General features: G+C 40.2%; 1 protein-coding gene across 7 annotated transcripts in view; it reads right to left on the reverse strand.

Moving 5' to 3' along the window:
• Nucleotides 1-886: 886 nt before the first annotated feature.
• Nucleotides 887-27,180, reverse strand: part of LOC143284458 (cholesterol transporter ABCA5-like) — a 75,781-nt gene continuing 49,487 nt past the window's right edge. For 6 of the 7 annotated variants that reach the window (XM_076591133.1, XM_076591155.1, XM_076591108.1 and 3 more), the window contains exons 19-32: nt 25,710-25,843; nt 22,983-23,240; nt 21,923-22,054; nt 20,855-21,007; nt 18,612-18,749; nt 16,930-17,019; nt 14,183-14,398; nt 12,984-13,193; nt 11,030-11,202; nt 9,931-10,006; nt 9,452-9,546; nt 8,368-8,487; nt 7,294-7,541; nt 887-6,931 (exon numbers count right to left, since the gene is read on the reverse strand). In XM_076591133.1, the coding sequence (XP_076447248.1) occupies nt 6,759-6,931; nt 7,294-7,541; nt 8,368-8,487; nt 9,452-9,546; nt 9,931-10,006; nt 11,030-11,202; nt 12,984-13,193; nt 14,183-14,398; nt 16,930-17,019; nt 18,612-18,749; nt 20,855-21,007; nt 21,923-22,054; nt 22,983-23,240; nt 25,710-25,843 (2,216 nt within the window). In that variant the 3' untranslated portion in view covers nt 887-6,758. The remainder of the gene's footprint in view (nt 6,932-7,293; nt 7,542-8,367; nt 8,488-9,451; nt 9,547-9,930; nt 10,007-11,029; nt 11,203-12,983; nt 13,194-14,182; nt 14,399-16,929; nt 17,020-18,611; nt 18,750-20,854; nt 21,008-21,922; nt 22,055-22,982; nt 23,241-25,709; nt 25,844-27,180) is intronic. The other variant, XR_013055541.1, reaches the window with a different exon arrangement.

A 27,180-nucleotide genomic window follows, 5' to 3' on the forward strand; every position in this document is an offset into this window, starting at 1 on the left:
CTACGGTGACATATACCAAAGACTAATGTAAAGTATACTTGACCGTAACTAGGCCACAGAAGCCCACTGATCTAAAAATAGATCAGTGACAGTAGCCTCTGAAGTTCACTTTGACCCAATTAGGGTCACATTGATCTTTGACTACCCCATCATTTTGATCTCAGATCGCTTTTATCTTGATTGTGTGTGTGTGTATGTGTGCGCATGCGCACATGTATGAGTGTGTGTGTTTCGTCATTGAAACTTACCATCTGTCTTGTGTGCAAGTCTCGATTAAAGTGCCCAGTGTTGTAGTTTTTGTTGTAGTGTATGATTATTAACATTTTCCCTCATATTGATGTTCAGTTTGTGGTCTGTTGTGCTTAGGAGGTATTGCACATTATAAATACCCTGGTGTAACAGGCCGAAACCTAAGCCTGGCTAACTTATACCCTGGGTGTGAAGAAGCCCAGGCTCGTTTAACCCCCGGGGCTTGGTTTTTTGGGTGATGATCACCGCATGCTGACATGGGTTATGGGGTCTTTGATGTGGGCATTTGATTTTGTACATGCGTTTGTATATGAAATAAGTATGGGCACTATGAGGGCTGTACATAGGATTAGAAGATTACTAGTCTATTATCATCTACAATGAAAAGATTACTGGTCTAATATCACTTACAGTGAAAAGAATACTTGTCTAATATTGCTGATTGTGAAAATGTTAATGAACAAACTTGAGATTACCTGGGTGACAGGAAAATCTCCATCCTCTACAAGCCGGGTCCAGTTGGGTTTCAAATCTCTGATATCACAGATGGAAGTTCAGCCCATTAAACATTCAGCTATCATGCCTGTCATACGCTCTCATTCACCTCACAACACTCCACCCAAACAGCAAATAATTAAAAAAAATTACCTTTAATATTCCACTACAAATTCAAGGCCACTAACAAAGATTACAATGCGCTTTATAGAAGCTTACAGACAATATGTGGAAAAAAGCCTTCTCACAGAGTAAAGAGCACAAAAACGTTATTATTCTTTGGTGCCAGAAACTCATTATACTTTGGTTCATAACATTGGCTTGGTACTCAAATCCTATTCATTTTCCCACTCCTAAGTGATGCTCTATCTGCATCTGCGTATGATATCCACAAAACATCTGATCTGAAACCAGACTGTCATATCTCCTCCATACTATCTATATATAGAGCTCCTCTTCTGTGAGAACAGGTACCATTGTAATTCATATCACCGTAGCTTATAGCCCAGCCGACCGCACAGGGCCGCATCAGGGCTGAAAACACTGTCAATATCGATATGATGCTGACAACACCAAAAAAGTTCACTAGAGGATTAAAAAAAAAGGAACCTGAACACAGACGTATATGTACAATGATACCCATTTTTGTTTTGTTTTTAAGGCATACAAAACTATAAAAAAAATGCCAATAGTCACACACTCTATGGAGCCAAAAAAGAAAAAAAAGAAAAAAAAGTAAGAACAACACTATTTCTTTTTTTTTTTTTCTAGTCCAGAAAAAGACCAAAAATATCAAAGGCTTTCTATAATGAATACAAGTAAATGGATCAGAAAGGCCAAAAATAAGGAAGAAAAAGAACAAAGCGATAAGCAAAAGGCAAGGCTGGAAAAAAGACAGCAACAGAAAAATAGGAAATTTTCAGAAGGTGGATTCAGAAAGATCTCCCAGCATTTCCATGAAGGATAACAGGAGCCCCGTGCTTTGGATGGAGTAAGAAATATAAACAACGAGAAATGCATCATGAAATAAAGTCAACAATGATAATGCATTAACTAACAATGGTAATATATTTATTTAAAATAAAAAAGGTGTGTCTTCATTTACAAGGATATACATTAGCAAGGTAACAAAACAGAAAAAAGAAGGAAAAAACAAAAACAAAAACAAACAAACAAAAAAAAAAACACCTGCAACATACACACACATTATGAAACAATATGACTATATGAAACAACATATAAAATGTGCCATAAAAAGTTCTCCAATATGTCCTTCACATTAGCACACCATCTTGATTTACTTAAACTCAGAAACTGGTAATCACATAATGGTACAGTTAGAAAAAAATCTGCCTGTACACCAATCTTGATTGTTGATCTAACTGGAGTAATTCTTTCCCCTTTTGACCTCAACTGCAGCACACTGAACATGATCAGCTCACACCCATGAATACAACTAAGACGATCCGCATGATTCCATCCATACAAATGTATTGTGTTCTGTACACTCCAATGAATACAATTCATTTTCTGCTGAATATATATATATATATATTTTTTTTTCCCCCCATTATCATTTCTTTTTTAAAATTCATCTATTATTGTCTTTTTTAAATTTTAATTTGACATAGCCATCGATGAAGGTACACACACACACACACACGCGTGGATACATACATTGGTACACAGATCAATACACATACATACATAGACATCTTGAAGAAACAACAACAAACTGAAGCAAAGAAACAGAACAGAGACCAGAAAGCCTGAAACTATCCCAGAAAGACTGAAACCAAATGTACATGGGCAGTGTCCTTGTTATCTCATAGAACCATCTGCTAGCTCCTGTTTAGACCTCTGACTTCCAGCTCTATAAGCAGAAGATAGCTTCCCTTTCTTTCTTTATGTCCTGGACATCCATGGTATTTGTAAGTTTCAGTTCAGTTCTTGTTTCAAGAAGGTGTCAAAGCGTGAGGACTGATCCACATATGTAGCACCACATCTGCTTTGAAAAAAGAAGAAGAAGCTAAAGATAAAAAAAAAAAAAAAGGAGCAGATGCCTGACATTTGTGTAAATCCAACACGCTAATCAGGCCTTAAAAGCCTACCCTAGGTTCATGTGAATCATTAACATCAAAAAGGACAAACAGAAAAACAGCAAACACAAGAACAAAAAACAAAAACAAAAAGAAATAATCATACAATAAAACGAAATTGGCAAAGTACAACAGTCAACAAAGTGAAATAACATGGTATTAATAACGCTCTGTGGATACTGACAGGCATCCTGCTACATATCCCAATGCTACAATGGTAACTGGACCAGCTATTGGTTGAACACAACTGACAGACCTCGAAGAATTTGGTGAACAATTCTTCTGTGTGGCTCCCACATCCCAATGCTACAGTGGTAACTGGACTAACTATTGGTTGAACACAAACGACAGACCTGGAGGAATCTGGTGAACAAGTCTTCTGTGTGGTAACAATTTATCATTGACAGTGCTTTAAACCCATGTCTTGGGAAAACTGATGAATACCTTCACAACATTCATAAGTTTCATCTTTGAAATGACACAGATTGATCAAAATGTCTGAAAAATATTCTTGCTAATGTAAGTCTGGGATGACGATCACACAATTCCATGATCAAAAATCTACTTCATTATATGAAATGTTAAACAAGTAAAAAAATATAAAAACGCAAATGATATGCTGCAAACTAGAGAAAACCAATGATTGAAAAAAATGTAAATTTCATAAATTTATGATCAAAGAAAAAGAATAAAAGAACTCTGAATGGTATGCCATTAAATATATAACATCTAAAACCCACCAACATACCAGAAACAAAAATGAACAAAAACAACAACAAAAAAGAAACAAGAGGGAGATCCCAACAACTGATATAATTTGGGTATAGTGATCTTTTTTTTAAGTACAAGGCTTTTGTGATCTGTTTCAAATACAAGGCCACTTTTGCAAGATCATATTTCTTTTGCAGATTTGAGTGATAATTTTTGAGTGTTCCTTATAATGTGCAACACAACTCAAAGAAAACGAGGGAAAAAAAGCTGTTTAAGTGATTTCAATGTGTATTTAAAAATAACTTAATGCATAAATATCTGCTGAAATATAGTTAACATGGTATATATCTGATGATATATAGTCATGCAATGGCTCTTAGTGCTGCAGCCTTGGGGGCTAGTTGGCCTTTGGTAACCATCCTAACGAAGACTGTCCTAAAACCCTCTTGGTCGAGAGTGGAGATGTAAATTGGGCAAGACACTCATCGAATTCTAGCCCAGATAGATGGGACAGCAGTTGCCTCCTCTGCTCTTCTGATTGTCACAGTCAGACATGACTGACTATTACGCATAATGATATATCAATTAAAAAAATCAATCAATTATAAAAGAAATACACTCTCTCAATTATGCATTCATAAAAGAATAAATTAGTCTATTATGCCAACCGCTGTCCCACAAGCAAACCTATTATGCATAATGATATGTCAATTAAAAAAAAATCAATCAATTATAAAAGAAATACACTCTCTCAATTATGCATTCATAAAAGAATAAATTAGTCTATTATGCCAACCGCTGTGCCACAAGCAAACCACTCAGTAACTCTAGGTATTCCAGTGTTTCTGAGAAAGAGGAAAAACATATATTTCAAGGAAAAATTACATTAAAAAAAAAAAAGGATTAGTTTTCTGGAATTTTGCCAAAAAAGCAAAAAGAAATATGTCTACCTCCTGCAGTGTGAAAGACCTGTTCCATTATATAGTCCCGACAGGAGATCATAATAATAATGATAATAATAAACATTCATATAGTGCTGAATCTTGAGCAGGGACAAAGTGCTTTATAATAATAAAAATAATAATTACTGGACATTTATCAGCGCTTTCCTCATTGCACAAAGCGCTTTACAATCCACACAAACATGCATACGAAACACACTCAGTCATCAACTCACAATCATGCACAATAAACACATATATGCGCATACAAATTCAGATGTACAATACAAACATACATGCATGCATGCATCCATACATACATACATTCGACGCACACACAATACAGCGTTACAAATATACCTACACAATCAACTAACTACTTTCATGTATGAGAGAGGGTCTAGAGGAAACGCTGCTGGAGGAGGAAAGTCTTGAGGTTAGATTTAAAGGAAGGCGGTGAGAGGCTGTGACGGACGTTGTGAGGCAAAGAGTTCCATATCTGAGGCACAGATGATGAAAAGGCTCGACCACCGTGCTGTTCTCTTACACATTTTGGGACAAAGAAGGTTCTATAATTGGCACAAGAGCGAAGAGAGTGGGAGGGTACAAAGATTTGAAAGATGTCACAGAGGTATCAGGGTGCAGTTCCAGATATGACATGGTAGCAGAGACAGGCGGCTTTGTATTTGATTCTTTACTCTATGGGTAACCAGTGCAACTGTTTAAGAAGGGGTGTGCAGTGCACCGATCTTTTTGATTTATAAATCAGTTTGGCAGCAGAATTTTGTACCTGCTGTAGTGGTCTGAGGAGTGTTTGCAGACAACTGATGAGAAGAGAGTTGCAATAGTCTAATCTAGAGAGTATGCATGAAATAACTAGTGTTTTGGTTGCATCAAGTGTGAGGTAGTGGCCGATGGAGCTGATTTGTCTGAGTTCAAAGTAGACTGCTAGACAGGTTTTGCTAATGTGATACCGCATGGAAAGATCTTTATCAAGGAAAAAGCCAAGGTCACAGGCATGATCAAAGAATGAGATAGAAGAGTTTCCAAGATTGACAGTGGATAGCACGGAAGTGGCATCTACTGATGGAGGGAGGAGCCTGAAGTCTCCAGTCTCAGCATCGTTTAGTTTTTAGCTTTCACACCAGCCATTCCCAAGCATGCATAACTCTGAATCAAAAAGGGAAGAAAGACAAAAACTGATAAATGCAAAATAACTTTCTTTTCAAGAAATTATGTCTAATGATTATTATGTCTAATGATTATAAGATTATTTCACATACACACACCCATACACTCATACACTCACACACACAGACACACATGCATGCACATGACACTGAACTCAAAACATAGCATAAGATAATAACATAAGATCTGAGTAGTTGTGAACAATTCTGTCGCACATTCACACTTCTTTTAGCATTATCTCCAGTCTGCCATAATCGGATACCACTTTACAGTCCACAGAAAGCAGTTAACATTTCTTTCTTTCCCAGCATGTTTACCAGATGATGATATAGTAAGTATAATCATAATTATGAATTATCAATCATAAATCATAAAATATAAATCATTTGAAACATATCTACATATAATATTTGAAAACGGAAAAAGAGACAATATACAAATACAGTACTGTTGCGACAATAACGTTAATTTCAAATTGGTCTACACCTGAAATATAAAAAGATACACACATGCACAAAGAAAGCATATTGGTAACACGTGTGCATTGAAACATCACCGACATTGCAGTGAGACGATCAAAAGCTTTCCATTTGTTTGCACAAATGATGACTGAAGCAAATTACGAATAACAGAACTCTTGTCATGGCAAACTCACTCCAACACATCAATCAAGTTCAAAAGTTGACCACAACACTGTCAGTCAAGCTTAAAACTTCACTCTAACACCATCAATCAAGTTCAAAAGTTGACCCCAACACTGTCAGTCAAGCTTAAAACTTCACTCTAACACCATCAATCAAGTTCAACAGTTGACCACAACACTGTCAGTCAAGCTTAAAACTTCACTCTAACACCATCAATCAAGTTCAACAGTTGACCACAACACTGTCAGTCAAGCTTAAAACTTCACTCTAACACCATCAATCAAGTTCAAAAGTTGACCACAACACTGTCAGTCAAGCTTAAAACTTCAACACCGTCAATCAAGTTCAAGTTGAAACTTCACTCCAACACAGTCAGTCACAACACAGGTGATCATTTTACACCTTCACAGCAATTCCATTCATCAAATTTACAACCTCACAACAATGTTGGTGTCTCTGCTGAGCTGTCGCTGAGGTGTGGCCTTGCTCTTGGCATCTTCATCCTCTCCCTCCTCCAGCTGTTTCTTGGCAAAGTTGAGGAACACCTGTTCCAGTGTGGACTGACTGAAGCTGTACTCCTCCACATTGTGTGTGTCTTTCGCTGCACACAGAAAACAATCAGTATTGATTCATTTATTCATCACTGTTGCACATCGCCAACCTGTTCACATGGGGCCAAATGAAAAGCATGCGTTTTGCGTCATATCAACACGAACACACATATGCACACTCACAAGCACACACCACATTTGCGCATGCACACACACACACACACATGTTCCTTTGATTTAGAGTATAAATTTTCTCCAGTCTAAGACCACCACTCACTCTCCTCTAGCTCAGCGAAGACCGGCAACAAAGTAAACAAAGCACACGCACACACACACACACACACACACACACACACACACATTCCTTTGACTCATACTGACAATTTTCCCCAAACACAACACCTCCACTCACTCTTCTCCAGCTCAGCGAAGACCAGCGACAAAGCGGGCACTCCGTCCTGAGGGATCTTGTACTGGGCCCGTTCGGCAAAACTCTCCAGGCATGTGGCTGTGGGGAACAGGTTCAGTAGCTGCTGCTCAAGGGCCTGCACTCTCTCCTCCAGCTCCTCTCGAGAGGCACTGCTGCTGCCACCAATCTTCACCTCCAGCAAGTAACCACTGCCGTACTTGGCCTTCAGGTGTTGTGTGGGTCCAAGGCACCTGTGTCAGAGGTATCACAGCTCTTAACTTTTCCAGGACAGACAGTGAAACCATTCGTTCTCAATAGTGTGAACAATCAGAAATAATGATGCATTCTTAAGAAACAAAATTGCTCTTAACTCATTCAGCACTGACACAGATCATAGATGCTGTGTGGGAGCAAGAAATCTGTGACAGAAACATTGAAGGTCTGAACTCTTTCAAGACTGACACAGATTAAAGTTGTTGTGTGAGCCCAACACATCTGTGAAAGCTATTGCAGCTCTTAACTCTTTCAAGAACCAACACAGAAGTGTAGGCCCAAGATATCTATGACATTTTTAGTGTAGCACTGAACTCTTTCAGGGCTGACACAGATGTTGTGTTGGCCCAAGACATCTGTGACAGATATACTCTTAACTCTTTCAGGACCGATATGGACAACAGATGTTGTGCAGGCCCAAGTCACTTGAGGTACCATTCACAGACTGGCCAGAAACAGACATGAGTGTCAGAACTTCATTGCTGCCCTATATTTCAGAGGGCATAATGGGCAACAGCAAGCAAGTAGGTGGCCCCAAGATCTGTGACAGACAGTGTAGCTCTTAACTCTTTCAGGACTGACAGATAACAGATGTGAGGGACCAAGGCATCTGTGACAGATATATTATAGTCCACACAACAGATTTCAACAAAACATCTTTAATCTGTGATGGTCCTGAAATGCAGCCACACAACAGTTACTTTCACAGGAACATCATCATGGAAATCTGGAGATGGAAACACAGCCACACAACAGTCACTATTCGATGAAGATGACAAAACAAAAGACCATAGCGACACTCACTCCAGCTGTCCGTTGACCATGATGCCCACTCTGGTGCAGAGAGCATCGGCCTCTTCCATATAGTGTGTAGTCAGGATGGCCCCTCGCTCCTGCCCCTCAAAACTGCTGCTGATCGTGTCCCTGCAGCATCAGCACACAGTCACCCACCCATATCCATGTCACCACAGGGTGTCATATATATGTTGGATATACATTGATTGGAAAGATAATTTATCAAAAAGTAGGTATCAGACAGAAATGATAATTTATTGAAAAGCAGATATCAAACTGAAATGTTTCAGTCACAGAAACATTGGTTGACGTCCAAGATCAGACAGAAATTATCAGTCACAGATATATTCTCTAATGTTAAAAAAATCCCCCAAAGGCAAGTATCAGTATATCAATTATATTATCTTAATCAAAAAGAATGAGCACAGGTCTTCTTCAACTCTACAGACTAGTTTCGAATGGGCATTCAGAAGCTGATGTGGCAGAGGACTCAGTTAACCCAATACAATATACATAATGATCTTCTTCTTCTTCGTTCGTGGGCTGCAGCTCCCACGTTCACTCATATGTACACAAGTGGGCTTTTACATGTATGACCATTTTATCCCACCATGTAGGCAGCCATACTCCATTTTCAGGGGTGTGCATGCTGGGAATGTTCTCGTTTCCATAACCTACCGAACGCTGACATGGATGCAGGATTTTTAACCGTGCATATTTGATCTTCTGCTTGCATATACACAAAAAGGGGATTCAGGCACAAACAGGTCTGCACATATGCTGACCTGGGAGATCGGAAAAATCTCTACCCTTTACCCACCAGGCGCCGTTACTGAGATTCGAACCCAGGACCCTCAGATTGAAAGTCCAACGCTTTAACCAGTTGGCTATTGCGCCTGTATACATAATAATCAATAGTAAATCACTGCTGCGCACGTTATTGTGCGTGTGCGAAAGCGCATGCTTGCACTTAAGCTCACACAGGCAATTTGATTGGAACAAAAGCTTACATAAAAAAGAAAGGTAGTGAGAGAGACACACACCACGAGATGCAACACAGACAACGGAAAAATACTGGGGTTACTGTACTTACCACAAAAAGCGTTTTGACTGGGGATCCATACCAGTGGACGGCTCATCAAGCAGCACAACTCTTGGTGAACCAAGCATTGCCATGGCGTAGCATAACTGGAAATCATTTACCACTTTTCAAACTCTTACACAAGAACATCAGCTTCACTAGTCAATCTTATCAGCATAGAAGACAACCATGAAAACCAAAGACATTTGCCATGGCTGAGCTGAACTGAAAATCACATTCCAGTTTTCCAAACATTTACAAAAAAAAGTCCACTAGTCAGTACATGTACAAAGAAAGCAATGGAAGCAGGAGGCACGGCAGTAGCATTTATATTGAACAAGAAATAACAGTAATTTTCTATTGTAACAATATGTTTTTTTGAAAACTTTGCCCAACAAAACTGTCAGCTGTGTCCTACATTAGGTGTGACGAGAAAACCAGGTGTTTGAGTTCTGCTGCAGGAGAATTCTGACAGAGGAAAGGTTGCCCACCTTGCGTTTAGTCCCCCCGGACAATTTCTTAGAATGCTTGTTCCGATGCTCCTCCAACTTCAGATTTTGAAGAAAGCTGCCAAACACAGAAACACACACATACCTTTAATTAAGTATGGGAAACTAAAGAATACAAGAGCAATTCCTTGCTAAGGAAAATCACTTTCACATCAAACAACCAACCCAGTTCACCACACGATAATTTCTTGGTCAAAACATGGAGCACTATCCAAATGCATAAAGGAAGCAATTTCACAATGTTTTCACAAAAAACAATAAACCTCAATGAAAGTTCTCTAAAAAAAAATTAAAAAAAAATCAAAAAGAATTTTGAAGAGTAGCAGCAGGTAAGAATGTGGACGTCATGCATGCTACATCCCTGCTTTTTTTTTTCTAATCCAATGTTCCCACAACACACACACACACACACTCACCCACTTCTTATCATAAAACATTTCCATCATTTTGTTCACAACACACATACACAAAGAGAGACAGAAACAACAGAAAGACAAAGAACAGGTCACAGGTACCTCCCCATTCCACTTACTGTCCAACGCCTGGGATGATCAAGGGAGTTCATTCTTCAAGAGCTTAGGGATGTGGTATTTTGACATATGTTGTACATCAAGACAGCATTGGAACTGCATGTTTTATAATGTATGCTGTCTGTCAAAGTTATAGTCAATGGTTTAACGAAACAAAACCACACAGCTTCAGTTTCTAGAGGAGGCGTCACTGCGTTCGCACAAATGCATGTATGCTACACACGTCTGTTAGGCAGCATACCTAAATGCACAAGTCAGGCCTTGTGTGCATGCAGATATAGTTGTGTACCAATCACTGTGGACTTTTTCAACAGAATTTTGCCAGAGAACGATGCTTATGTTGCTATGAGTTCTTTTTCAGTGCTCTAAGTGCATGCTGCTCAAAGGGCCTCAGTTTATCATTTTATCCAAATGATGAGATACTCAGTCTAAGTTACCAAACCTGGGAGAAAGGGCACGACTGGCATTCGAACCCAGACCTTCACTGACACCATATTCCCAGACAAGCATCTTAACCATTCCGCAACCTTCCTTCCACAACAATGACTCACAAGTCCACCACGGCAGGGATCTCGTTCTTGGGCACCCCCTTCAGTGCGGCATACAGCTCCAGGTGTTCTGACAGAGTGATCGTCTCCCACAGTGGATCGTGCTGCGGGCAGAAGCCAAGGTACTGGAATGCCTCCGACATGTTGGAGCACACCTGGTACTCACCCACCACCACCTGAAAGAAAGGTAACAGGTGATTATTGGAAAAATAAACCATGAGCTGAAGAAAAGGTGTCAGGTGATTATTGGAAAAATAAACCATGAGCTGAAGAAAAGGTGTCAGGTGATTATTGGAAAAATAAACCATGAGCTGAAGAAAAGGTGTCAGGTGATTATTGGAAAAATAAATCATGAGCTGAAGAAAAGGTGTCAGGTGATTATTGGAAAAATAAACCATGAGCTGAAGAAAAGGTGTCAGGTGATTATTGGAAAAATAAACCATGAGCTGAAGAAAAGGTGTCAGGTGATTATTGGAAAAATAAACCATGAGCTGAAGAAAAGGTGTCAGGTGATTATTGGAAAAATAAACCATGAGCTGAAGAAAAGGTGTCAGGTGATTATTGGAAAAATAAACCATGAGCTGAAGAAAAGGTGTCAGGTGATTAATGGAAACAAAAAACAAATCCTCTCCACCCCCCTCACCCCCCCCCCCCCCCCCCACAACCCCCAAAACTAAAACAAACCCAAACAAGAAAACAGAAAAAAGACTGCTTTTCTATGCTTACTCTTTTTTTTTTTCAATGTTTTTTAAATATTGTATTTGCATTCAGTCGAAGAATGTTAAGAAAAACAGAAAATAGGAAAAAAAATAGGATAGAAGACCCATTGTCAAAAATACAAATCTAAAAAAACCCAAAAGTTGTGAAGAAATCGGATGCTGGAGGACACACACACACAAATCTGGTGATCATCTTCAACAATTGCTACGTTTTCAACACATAAAGCAACTGTTAGATTGTGGTGACAGTGAAAATGAAGTTGGTGCAGCAGTTATACACACAAGGGATCATGGTGACAGTGAAAATCAGTTATCTTCATTTAAATCTTTTTGCTAAAAAGATGCTATGGCACAGGAGTGTCAAACTTTTCGCGTTGTTGCTTCAATTTCATGAGGTTTGTGAGCCACTAAGTTTTGTAATGTGACTAAAAAAGAGACAGCTAATGTTTATTGTGAAAGGTGTTGTTCTGATGGCAGATAAAAATGTGAAGTTTATCTACATTATCATCATAAAAAAAAAAATTCATTCATAAATCTATCAACTGTTTTATTCATATTTTTCATTCTCTGTTCATTTATCCCATCCATTCATCCATCCATCCATGTATCTATCTATCTATACATCTATCTATCTATCTATCTGTCTGTCTGTCTGCCATTTATCCTTATCATTCCAAAATGCTCCTGGTATTCCTGAAAATGTATAGATAATGGTGATTACCATGCTTTGGTGTATACAATGTTATACAGTGTAACAATGAATAGTGGTGATCATTATGCTTTGGGGTATTTAAATGTTATACTGTGATGTCTTTGGTATAAATAAATAGTGGTAATCATTATGCTTTGTGTACTTAATGTTATACTGTGACGTCTTTGATATAATAATAAATATTCAGCTTTGGTGGATTTAACGTTATACTGTGATGTATTTAGTATAATAACAAATACGAGTGTCTATTGTGCTTTGGTGTATCTAATTTTATGGCGTGATGTCTTTGGTATAAGAATAAAGACTGGTGATTACTATGTTCTGATGTTATCTAATGTTATACTCTGACATCTTTGAGATGAAAATAAATAGTGGTGATTATCATGCTTCATTGTACATAACGTTATACTATGATGTCTTTGGTATAAAAATAAAGACAGGTAATTATAATGATTTGATGTTATCTGATGTTGCACTGTGACATGTCTGGTATGAAAATAAACATAAGATGAGAAAAGTGACTGACCTTGCCCTTGGTGGGGTGGACATCAGCGGTCATCATGCTGAGCGCAGTGGTTTTCCCGGCACCGTTGGGACCCAGCAGTCCAAACACCTCCCCCGTGTGCACCGAGAAGGACAGGTTGCGAACGGCCACTTTGACCTTCTCCCCTTTCTTCGTGCCTTTCCCTCTCTTGGCAAACTCTTTCCGGATCTGGCGTACGTAGGCCACGCAGTTCTGTTAAACAAGACAAACACATGTGACACATGATGCATGCACATATATGTACACACACACACACACACACACACACAAGACACACACTAAGCTATATTCATACACACACACACAAGACACACATTACGTGACCACTATTTCTTGATAAAAGGTGAAATTCTATAGACCTGAAAAGCCAGTATGATATCTGCATGTGAACTTCACACTGACTAAAAAAATTGCAATAAATTTTTTGTCACTCTGTAAATTCATAGACCTGAATTTCCCACAAACTTCCCGTGAACTTTGCATGAACTTTGCTGTGAAACTTTTCTTTTTCGCATGAGGGGGGCGAAATTTTTGACTTCACATGCAAATTTTACCCATCTTTGGGCAGATCCCTTTTCAGCCAAGGCAATGTTCAATGAGACCCCCCTTTACCTGGTCCATTTCTTGAGTACTCTGCTCCCTTCTTACCCACAGGTATTTCACAATGGGGTTGTTAAAATCAAGATGGGAGGTTGAGAAGAGAAAGGGAAATCTACCTGAGTGCTCTCTGTCCCCTGTTCCATTTGCTCCACGAAAGGGAGGTTAAGTTTCAGTTTCTCAAGGAGGCGTCACTGCCTTCAGAGAAATCTATATATGCTACATCTGGTAGGCAGATGCCTGGCTAGCAGCATAACCCAATGCATTTTAATTAGGCCTTGAGTGCAAGCATATATACATTTGTGTACCAATCAGAAAGGATTTCTTCCAAAGAATTTTGCCAGAGGACAACACTTTTGTTGCCATGGGTCTTTTTCAGGTGCTAAGTGCCTGCTACACATGGGATGGCAGTCTATTGTCTCATCTGAATGACTAGATGCTCAGTTTGATTATTCCAGTCAAACTTGGGAGAAAGGGCAAGAGCGGGATTCAAACCCAGACCCTCAAGGACTCTGTACTGGTGGATGAGTGTCTTATCCATTCTGCAACCTTCTTCATCAAAGTAGAGAAGAAAGAAAATATACCTGAGTGCTTTCTGTTCCCTGTTCCATTCGATCCACCAATGCTCTCTCATGGGCCACATCCTCGTCCTCCTCATCAATGGTGTCGGCGTTTGTCTCGGGAGTGCTGCCCACGCTGTTCACGTCCTTAAAGCGCAGGGCTTCCCTCAAAGTGCCACCATCGCTCCGCACCTCCAGTATCCGCAGCAAGAAGTACATCAGTACAAAGTCCACCAATCCCTGAAAACAGTTCCACTTTCACTTTCAAGGAGGTGTTAAAGCATACTTTTTATTTTATTACAAATACGTAGGTTACCTTCACACTAAGCCCAGCCAGTTGTCAGTATCTGGCTGAGAATTTTGCACACATTATTTTGCGCTTTCCCATCATATATGCCAATGGTAAGTGTTCACACTGGCGACCATCTGTTTCCAGGCAGCTTTTTGATTTGTCTTGTGTAGACATGTGATGGATGGCTGGTTCAAGGGATGGAACTCTTCAATGATACTTGGAGTGTGATTCCCAATAATATTCCTTTCTTCAGTTTGGACAGCGCCATAGCTGACAGCAATGGCTGTGTCTGACTGAAGTGTGATGATGTGTCAGGTTGGTGGCAACTGGCTGCTGTCAGCAACTGGCTGGGCTTAGTGGGAACGTAGCCTAATACACTGCCTTTGTTAAAGCATACTTTTATCTATTTCTGATAATTATACACAAGTTGACTACCTATGTAAAAGCATACATTTATTTTATTACTAAAAGATATACAGTAACTATGTTAAAGCATACTTTTATCTTAAACTGATACTTATACAGCGCCTGTCTTCGGTCAGAGACCAAGCTGAACGCTCTTTGCAAACATGAAGTGATTTACAGACTGTCTACCTGGGCTGAGCCAACTGACCGCTGCCACTGGGTGTTCATCATTTGTTTCTGTGCCATTCAGTCCAGTTTTAGTCATGTGCACATGCACATATGTATATCAGGACTGATCCATATACACTACACAACTGCTTCACTCATTCTACCCCACAGCTGCATGCCTACTTCAACTGCCCTGGACCAGCACTACATAAGACCACTGCAGAGAAAAAGGGTGGTTCACTAAAATGGTGAAAATCAATGGAGAACTGTTGATCTAATCGGTTGAACAAAGCTTCGTTTCCATTAACCCTGAATCAGTAAACGGTTCAAATTAGAATGCTAACTGTACCAAGCATGAATAAACAAAATTAGAATAGTGTGTTGAAAATACTCATACCTGGTCCTCAAGGGGAAGTAATCATGGTACTAAGTTAACCTGTAACTGGAGTAGAATGAGTTAAAAAAAAATCCACCTAAATACACTTGAAAAAAAAATAAAATAAAATAAAGTGCAGACGACTGGCCTACCCATAAACCCAACATGCTGGCTAGGGTCTTGACCACATACCCCAGGCATGGATAAAATGTTAGCTCAAAATGAAATACGACTAACAGATGAGAGCAGAGGATACAGACAAGAGGACACAATTAGATACAATGACACTGACAAACTGTTCACTTTAAAGGATGATGGAGCGGTTGTCTGGTGGTACTGCGCCTGACTAAGATATGAGTGTCTATGGGTTCCAGCCCCATACATGGGCTGGCATTTTTATTCCCTCCCCCCCCGCCCCCCCCCCCACACACACACACCACCTCCGCTAGACCTGGAGTGGTGGTCTGGGTGCTCATCATTCAGATGTGACGATTAACTGATGTCCCAGAAATCTGGCGTGAGTTGTTTATTATACAGATTTTAATGTTGTTGTCAAATCTGCATATTTACCACAATGATGTAGATTATAATGTTGTCGTCAAATCTGTATATTTACCACAATGATGCAGATTATAATGTTGTTGTCAAATCTGCATATTTACCACAATGATGCAGATTATAATGTTGTTGTCAAAATCTGCATACTTACCACAGTCATACAGATTATGATGTTATTGTCAAATCTGCACATTTACCACAGTGATGTAGATTATAATGTTGTTGTCAAATCTGCACATTTTCCACAATGATGCAGGTTATAATGTTGTCAAAATCTGCATACTTACCACAATGATACTGATTATGATGTTGCTGTCAAATCTGCATATTTTCCACAATGATGCAGATTATAATGTTGCTGTCAAATCTGCATACTTACCACAATGATGCAGATTATAATGTTGCTGTCAAATCTGCACATTTTCCACAATGATGCAGGTTATAATGTTGTCAAAATCTGCATACTTACCACAATGATACTGATTATGATGTTGCTGTCAAATCTGCATATTTTCCACAATGATGCAGATTATAATGTTGCTGTCAAATCTGCATACTTACCACAATGATGCAGATTATAATGTTGCTGTCAAATCTGCACATTTTCCACAATGATGCAGGTTATAATGTTGTCAAAATCTGCATACTTACTACAATGATGCAGATTATAATGTTGTCAAAATCTGCATACTTACCACAATGATACTGATTATGATGTTGCTGTCAAATCTACACATTTACCACAATGATGCAGATTATAATGTTGTTGTCAAAATCTGCATACTTACCACAATGATACTGATTATGATGTTGCTGTCAAATCTGCATATTTACCATACTGATGCAGATTATAATGCTGTTGTCATATTTGCATACTTTCCGCAATGATACAGATTATAATGCTGTCGTTAAATTTGCATACTTTCCGCAATGATACAGATTATAATGCTGTTGTCAACTTTGCATACTTACCGCAATGATACAGATTAATATGTTGTTGTCAAATTTAAAGTAGTCTGCTGTGGTCAACTCCCAGCCAAAAATGGAGGCCATGCGGTCAAGCTGAAACAACAAAAAAACTTTCACTGTTGTGGCCACAATTCAGTCTGTCTTTCATGGTCATACGGCATCCATGAAATCAAAAGGTAATTCTTCTTCTTCGTTCATGGGCTGCAACTCCCACATTCACTCATATGTACCCGAGCGGGCTTTTACATGTATGACCTTTTTTTAAACCCGCCATGTAGGCAGCCATACTCCATTTTCAGGAGTGTGCATCCTGGATATGTTCTTGTTTCCATAACCCACCGAACACTAACATGGATTACAGGATCTTTAACATGCGTATTTGATCTTCTGCTTGCATATACACACAAAGGGGCTTCAGGTACACGCAGGTCTGCACATATGTTGACCTGGGAGATCGGAAAAATCTCCACCCTGTACCACCAGGTACTGTTACCGAAATCTGAACCTGGGACCCTCAGACTGAAAGTCCAACGCTTTAACAACTCAGCTATTGCGCCCATCAATCAAAAGGTTAAATTCCCATAGTTTTTTTACATCCACTGTGGCAGTGAATTCATACCCATTGTGTACAGGGCTTGGCACAGGAAGGCACAGCCCGATCCTTGCCCTTCCACTGTTCTGACATTCCCCAACCAAAGTCAGGTACATATTCACATTGCGGAGGAGAGAGGAAAACTGGAGTTGTCTCCCAAGGACACAACACAATACTGAAACAGGGTTCAAACCCTGATTACTGGTGAACACCTAACTGACTCGCAATAGCCAAGTGGTTTAAGTGTTGGACTTTCAATCTGAGGGTCCCGGGTTCGAATCACGGTAACGGTGCCTGATGGGTGAAGGGTGGAGATTTTTCTATCTCCCAAGTCAACATATGTGCAGACCTGCTAGTGCCTGAACCCCCTTCGTGTGTATACGCACGCAAAAGATCAAATACGCACGTTAAAGATCCTGTAACCCATGTCAGTGTTCGGTGGGTTATGGAGACACGAAAATACCCAGCATGCATGAACCATGACAGAGTCATCGACAAGTCGATGTTGGTCGTGTAACGGAGAGAAGAAGAAGAAGAAGAAGAAGACTCTGCCATTCCTTCAATGAAATTACCAGTCCTGGAACAGCTTTGTACTAGCTGTTAGAATTCTTATGCTAATGTCTACTTTATTGTCAAATTTGCTTGTGCTTTTATTCTGATCAGTATAAAATTCAGTCACATTTTAATTCTGATTTTGCATTTCACATTTCATTAAAGTGATTAAAAAAAAGAAAACAACAACAAGAAATCCACACAAAACACCACTTTTATTTTTATCAGCATAAAAGTCAACCACATTTTCATTCTGATTTCATATCTTGTATTTCATCACCTGTACTTCATTCAAGTAATCGGGAAAAAACAACCAAAAAACAAACTCCATAACGCCTGCTGTGTTTTGATCAGCAAAAAAAATTGGATTTTGTGTCAAATGCACTCAGTGACTCCCCCCCCCCCCCCCCAAAAAAAAGCAACAACAACAACAAACAAAAACAAATAAAAAACAAAAACACCCAACAAACACAACAACAAAAAACAAAACAACAATCCACCAATGACACTGTTTTCCACACTGCCAAGCCATATCCTTTACCTTGTCGATGTAGTAGAACCCGCCAAAGATCATGTAGATGGGGTCGATGAAGACAAAGATGCAATGTATGATTTGAGCAGTGCTCTGACTTGCCAACATGTCCACCATGGACACTGTGATGTACGGTATCATACCAATCTGCAACCAGAACCACAGCACAGGAGTCATACACAGAACCAGATTCAGCCAAAAAGAACCATAGCACAGGAGTCATACACAGTAACCAGGTTCAGCCAACCAGAACCATAGCACAGGAGCCATACACAGTAACCAGGTTCAGCCAACCAGAACCATAGCACAGGAGTCATACACAGCAACCAGATTCAGCCAACCAGAACCATAGCACAGGAGTCATACACAGTAACCAGGTTCAGCCAACCAGAACCATAGCACAGGAGTCATACACAGTAACCAGGTTCAGCCAACCAGAACCATAGCACAGGAGTCATACACAGTAACCAGGTTCAGCCAACCAGAACTATAGCACAGGAGTCATACACAGAACCAGGTTCAGCCAACCAGAACCATAGCACAGGAGTCATACACAGTAACCAGGTTCAGCCAACCAGAACCATAGCACAGGAGTCATACACAGTAACCAGGTTCAGCCAACCAGAACCATAGCACAGGAGCCATACACAGTAACCAGGTTCAGCCAACCAGAACCATAGCACAGGAGTCATACACAGTAACCAGATTCAGCCAACCAGAACCATAGCACAGGAGTCATACACAGTAACCAGGTTCAGCCAACCAGAACCATAGCACAGGAGTCATACACAGTAACCAGGTTCAGCCAACCAGAACCACAGCACAGGAGTCATACACAGTAACCAGGTTCAGCCAACCAGAACCATAGCACAGGAGCCATACACAGTAACCAGGTTCAGCCAACCAGAACCATAGCACTGGAGTCATACACAGTAACCAGGTTCAGCCAACCAGAACCATAGCACAGGAGCCATACACAGTAACCAGGTTCAGCCAACCAGAACCATAGCACAGGAGTCATACACAGAACCAGGTTCAGCCAACCAGAACCATAGCACAGGAGTCATACACAGTAACCAGGTTCAGCCAACCAGAACCATAGCACAGGAGTCATACACAGAACCAGGTTCAGCCAACCAGAACCATAGCACAGGAGTCATACACAGTAACCAGGTTCAGCCAACCAGAACCATAGCACAGGAGTCATACACAGTAACCAGGTTCAGCCAACCAGAACCATAGCACAGGAGTCATCACAGTAACCAGATTCAGCCAACCAGAACCATAGCACAGGAGTCATACACAGTAACCAGGTTCAGCCAACCAGAACCATAGCACAGGAGTCATACACAGTTTTCAGAGTCAGCAGTTCTGTGATCTGTGCTTTGCTGATGTTGATATCAGAAAAACAACAATGATCAGACTGCTTTAAGCATTAATTCCTCCACTGCTACTGACCAGTATGCTCATCAGTGAAGGGCTCAACATGGATACTTATTGAGCACCTAACTTCAGTCAGAGACCAGGCTCCAAGCACTCTTCAAACATGGAGTCATTGGCATGACAGGCTGCCAACCTGGGTAAAGCCGACTGAGAGATGCCTTTGGATGCTCATCATTCATTTCCTGTGTCGTTCTGTCAGATTTCAGTCACGCACACACACAGACATGTAACTTTTTACATGTGTGACCGTTTTGTTTATTACCCTGCCATGTGGTGTAGGCAGCCATACTCCAGTTCAGTTGCAGTTTTGAAAAAGTACTTTTCATGCATGTGCTGTATAATGTAATATTTGATACTTGTACAGAGAATTAACAAGTTTTGCATCATCATTATTCACACACACACACACACACAAACACACAAGCAAGTATAAACACTATATGAGGGAACATGTGCATGTGGGTGGGATGGGCATGGTGTAATTGTGTCCAATAATTTGTGTTCAGTGGTGTGTGTGTGTGTGTGTGTGTGTGTGTGTGAAATGGAAATGCAACTGTGTATTTCTTTATCACAATATTCTTGTATATATATATATGCATTTTGTTGTTTTTGTTGCTTTTCATCTGCTTGTTTCCTCTCTCTCTCTCTCTCCTATATTTTTTCCCTTTTTTTTTTTCCATTGATGGCTTGATGTAAAAAAAACAATTGTTGCTTATTCAATTTACCATCATGAAATAAAATCTTGACTTGACATGACACACACACATCCCAGATACACTAGCAGAAGGAACAAAAGCTTTGCTACTGACCCATATGAAGGCATTGGGCAGGATTGCCTGAGCGGTTTCAAACTTGTTGAAGAAGAAGGAACAGACGAGGCTGAAGAGGAGACTTTGTGGGATGAACACAATGAACAGCAGGATCAGACTTAGTATGGCGCCAGCAGGGGTGAACGATGGAATCTGAGTCACACACACACACAATATCAGTTCGGTCTTTAGTGACCATTTCCCTGCTCACACACACACATACACATACAGACACTGCACTCAGATTCACACAAACACACACAACATATTAACACACCGCACACATACACTCTGCATTCATCTACACACACACACACACACACACACACACACACACTGCACTGATTCATCCACCCACTCACAAAATCTGCTGCACTCATCTACCAAGATACACACACACACACACACACACACACTCACTGCTCACACACCCACACTGGACTCACCAACCCAGCTATACACTTATACACACACACTCTGCTCACTCACACACACACATTGCACTCACCAACCCAGATATACACTTATACACACACACACACACTGCAATCACCAACATAGACACAGACACAGACACACATGCACTGCACTCACCAACCCAGATATACACATATATGCACACACTCTCTGCTCACACACACACTGCACTCACCATCCCAGATCTACACATACACTCACACACACACACACACACGCTCTGCTAACACACACACACACACACACACACTGCACTCACCAACCCAGATATACACATATACACACACACACTGGTCACACACACACTCTCTGCTCACACACACACTGCAGTCACCAGCCCAGATATACACATACACTCACACACACACAATCTGCTTACACACACACACACACGCACACACACACTGCACTCACCAACCCAGATATACATACACACATACACATACACTGCTCACACACACACTCTCTGCAACACACACTGCACTCACCAACGCAGATACAATCACCCTACCCCCCACCCCCGCACCACACACAAACGCGCAGACACACTCCACCCACACCCACGTAGGCCCACACAACGCAGCATCCAACCTGCATGGCCAGAGTGATGATGAGACAGGCTGTGGCAGGGATCAGGGACACCAGCAGTGAGAACACATACACCACCCCCCAGTACATGTGGAATGACATACCGGACACACGCAGCTGACTCTTGCACTTCCACTGAAACACGAGGAACAACATCCATCAAACACAATACATACGCTGATACTGAACACTTCCACTGAAACAGAACAACGTTTACTGAAAACAATAAACATACAGACTCTTAAACTTCCACTGAAACAAAAGGAACAATGTCCACTGAAAAAAAAAAAAGCAAAAAAAAAGCTGAGTCTTACACTTCCACTGAAACAGAACAATGGCCATTGAAAACAAAGAACAAGCTGACTCTTACACTTCCACCGAGACAAACAGAACAACAGCCATTGAAAACAATGTACATGCTGACTCTCACACTTCCACAGAAACAAATGAAATAACGTCCATTGAAAACAATGTACATGCTGACTCTTACACTTCCACAGAAACAATTTTAACATCGTCCATCAAAAGCAATGAACATGCTGATTTTTACACTTCCACTGAAACAAATGGAACATCCTTTGAAAGCAACAAATGTGTTCCTGCCAAACACCCCCTGTCAACCACAGGAAAAATCAGCTCAAGGGGCTATCTATTGAAGTCTGCTGCAGCAACGAAGATGTCAGTGACTTTGGGGATGGGAATGAAGCCAAAAGGCAGACGAACAAATGCAGCTGCACTCTGGGCAGGCAGCGTCACGGTTAAGTATGTGTAGTTAAACTAAACTTATGACCACCTTATGTAATTAATTGCTTCTCATGTGTGCGTGCATGAGTGCGTGTGTGTGTGTGTGTCTGATGTGTGTCTGTGTGTGCATGCATGCGATGTAACAATGTGGATGTGTGAACAAAGCTCTTCATAAAGTGCCTCAAAGCCCTATTCAGAGAATAGGCGCTACATCATTTGACATCATCATCATCAGCCTTCATATCATTATCATTTCATGCAGTCCTTTAAATTATTCAGTCACCCTCACATACACAACAGTGTCATCAAAAAAACAAACCTGCTTCTCTTGAACGATGACGCTGCCGAACGATGAAACAATGAGAGCAAAGGCGATGCCAATCATGAGAGACGAGGAGAACGACCCCCCGTCAAAGGACCGCTTGGCCTCACCTGGCCAGGGCAGACTGCTGGTGACGATGCTCCCTGTGGGCGCCTTCTGCCTCAGGATGGACGTAGACAGTGTGTTGATGACGGCCGGCAGGGAGTGGAGGGCAGAGTCATTGTACAGAGCCAGGTAACTGGCCAGGCTGTTGTTCTGTGGACATCATGCCGCAGGTGGGTGGTGTGAGCTGTGCTGATCAGCTTGTCAATAACACCAGGTAGTGTGTGTGTGTGTGTGTGTGTGTGTTGTGTTGTGTTGTGTTGCGTGTAATGTACCTCACAGGGCTGGGTGGGAAAAAGCATATTAATTACTTATCTCATTTGTATTTGTTTTTGTATTTCTTTTTATCACACCAGATTTCTCTGTGTGAAATTCGGGCTGCTCTCCCCAGGGAGAGCACGTCGCTACATTACAGCGCCACCCATTTTTGACTCACTTGTGTAAACAAAGTGAGTCTATGTTTTAACCCGGTGTTCGGTTGTCTGTGTGTGTGTGTGTGTGTGTGTGTGTGTCCGTGGTAAACGTTAACATTTACATTTTCTCTGCAAATACTTTGTCAGTTGACACTAAATTAGGCATAAAAATAGGAAAAATTCAGTTCTTTCCAGTCATCTTGTTTAAAACAATATTGCACCTCTGGGATGGGCACAAAAAAAATTTAAAAAATGAAGCCTAATTATATGCAAACTGCATTTACTGTTATATATATATTTTTTTTTATTCGCTAAACTTAGCACTTTGATCTGATATTCTGACACAACAACAAGAGCGTTTAAAAAAAAAAAGAAAAAAAAAAAGGAAAAAAAAAAGTCCTAACCAGATTCGAACCCCGCGTGTTCGGGTGAGAAGAAACTGTCTTATCCATTACACTATCATGGCTCCTTAACTGACGTTCTAAAATTTAACATTTGAACATACTTTTTTTAAAGGGCGATAAATCAATTGCGGTATTAGCAGTGAGAATGCTGTTTAAATCATATTTTTCTGGTGTATCTTGGGCATTTAAAAAATCTTTAAGGGCAATAAAAAAAAAAAAAAAATTCTTTTTAATGGCTATCGCTGCAATCATACTGCAACATTTAGCCGTTTTCACTAGATCTAGATAGATGTACAAGTTTAGTTACACCCACCGGGAATGTAGTACGACACGGTCGATTCAATTTCTCTTTTATGTTCATTCTAGTTTTATAGTTTTAAAGTTGATATGAACATTTAGTATTTTGTTAAACTAATAACATGTAGAGCCAAGTACAAGTACTTCTAAACGTCATAAGAAGTGAAAAGGACTTCATTTTGAGAAAAGTCAAGACTGGAAAGTTTTTCGTTTTATCGTGATCAGTTCAAGGGTATTAACTCGCATGGTTTACAATTTTTAACTGTGAATTCCGACTGATTCTGTGGATATTTTTATGGCAGTTTGGGGCATAATCCAGTAAGTGATGAGGCGTTCACAAATCTTTTTTTGAATAAATATTTAACGGTCTCCTTCTCCAACTTTCCATCACATGTTATCGTGTATTGTCCATTGAATATAGGATTGAACGGGCAGGTCAACAACTTGAAACAAAATGGCGTCGTTCGCATTCGCGAAGAATATGAGCACGCGCTTCGAATGTGTATAAATACGTGTATGCAACTGATTTTTGCCCATGACCTTCAGGGCTCAGCCAACAGATCTGTAAAGTCCACTGGTCGTATTGATTTTAGTATTTTCCGAAAAAGACCACTTGGGCGAATGAACATAGTGAAAGCCCTGTACACTGAGAGTAAAACACACAAGCTTTTTATGTACTGAGTATAATTTCAAAATGTAATGTTTAAGATGAGAAAGATCAGTTTAAAGCAAATTAAGTCCCCTAGCATTAATTTCAGAGTAATTTCCCTTTTTTACTTTTTTTTACTATCTGCACCAAAACGTTTGCAAAATAAATAAAACTTCCATGCTTAGCAAAAGAAGTTCCTGTTTGAACAAAAAATGATAATAATGACTGCTCTTGTTGTTGTGTCAGAATATCAGATCAAAGTGCCAAGTTTAGAGAATACAAAAAATATAAATATAACAGTAAATGCAGTTTGCATATAATTAGGCTTCATTTTTTGTGTGTGTGTGTGCCCATCCCTGAGGTGCAATATTGTTTTAAACATGATGACTGGAAAGAACTGAATTTTTCCTATTTTTATGCCTAATTTGGTGTCAACTGACAAAGTATTTGCAGAGAAAATGTAAATGTTAAAGTTTACCACGGACACACACACACACAACACACACAGACAACCGAACGCCGGGTTAAAACATACTCACTTTGTTTACACAAGTGAGTCAATACCAATGATGATAATACTACTACTCACAGTAATAATAATGGTAACAATACGAATAAGAAGAAGAAGAAGAAGAGTACATTCATAAAGCACATTCAGACCTCTTAAGGCACTATACAATTACAAGCCAGTCAAACACAAAGCACACAAGAACATACACAGAGAGAGACTCACATGCACGCACACACACCAACCAAACCCAGGACAGCAGCAAATAACAATAACAGTACTTTCAATATCTGCAATAGTAAGAAGGAAAAAAAAAGAAGAAAACAGACACGGACCAAATGGCCAATTTACCTGTGGATCTGTGGTAAGAAAGTTGGTTCCCACATAGTGGGGGACATTGTGCATCAAGTCAGTGGAGGCAGGATAGGAAACAGTTCTGTACAGACTCGCTATACTTGCAGCAATGGCTGCTGAAATGGTATCACCTGCACACACACACATGAACGCATGCACGCACACACACACACACAAACACATGCACACACGCACACAGTCACACACACACACGCACACACCAAGAATAAACGTTGTATCCTTGTCTTAATATCTGCTGAGATTTCATCACCTGCACATCCACACATATTAATGGTAATAACAACGGGTATTACTATTAATATTGCGCTGTAACTCTGGAGCATAGTTGCTCATAGTGCTTACAATTAACATCAACACGGGGGACAATGGTCACAAATACTAACAACACAGGGGCATTATAAGGAAGACATAAAAGCAAGAAAAATGGGATGTGTCAATGACAGGCACACAAAAACACACACACCAACCCTCACACACACACACACACACACACAAACACACACACACACACACACACACACACACCTAGACATCTATGAAAGCAGTACTGTACAGACTGAGGCCAGATTTGAACTGAGATTTTGTTTCAGCATGGTACACCAAGAATGAATGTTGGTTATCATCAAGTACCATGCCAACTCTCATTATCATGTAAACATTCATTTCCAACAACAGGCTGAGTGTTGCCATGTAAATGTTATCATCCACTTCAGTTTTTAACAACACAAAATTCAACCTCTTGTCCCAGAAAGAAAAATGAATTTTTAAATTAAGAGAGAGAGAGAGAGAGAGAGAGAGAGAGAGAGAGAGAGAGAGAGATCCTATCCTAATTTTTGCATGGGTTGTTATAAGTACTGCATTCAACTCTCAACCAAGAAAGAATAGCTGTCAAACCAGAAACTAACAATGTGTCTGTTTCCACAAATACCATTTGGAATAAACCTGTGTTTGGACAGACAGTTGTATCAATTTCCTATACGGAATTCATTCAGTCTGGTTCTGTGTAAAGCAAGACCAAATGCGATTTTTTTTTTTCATTTGTTCATGTAACTCTGTTTCCTTGTTTTGACCAATGCCTCCCAGACAGCCTGACAACAGCTGACAAAAACACTCCGTCAGTTTCCTGGACCGCCCCATTGTGGCCACTGAAAACATCTGTTAATTTCGCTTCCCCTCCCCCTTCCCCAAAACACAGTGCCATATACTGAATAGTGTCTTCCAGTTCCACACACTTTAGTTTCCTTTTCAGCACTTACAGTACTGATGAAGTCACAGGGGACTTGTTCTGTAGGCATATAAAACTATGTAACTGGTGCTCTCAGTTATCAGCTTCAAATGCCAACTAGCTGCTACAATATTTTCATACTGGACATTCTCTCTTTGGTTACCACCTAGCTGCAACAATACTTTCATATCAAAAAATCATCTCCTTGGTAACTTATATGAA

Source organism: Babylonia areolata, chromosome 1 (assembly GCF_041734735.1).
Source record: "Babylonia areolata isolate BAREFJ2019XMU chromosome 1, ASM4173473v1, whole genome shotgun sequence".
Lineage (NCBI taxonomy): Eukaryota > Metazoa > Mollusca > Gastropoda > Neogastropoda > Buccinidae > Babylonia > Babylonia areolata.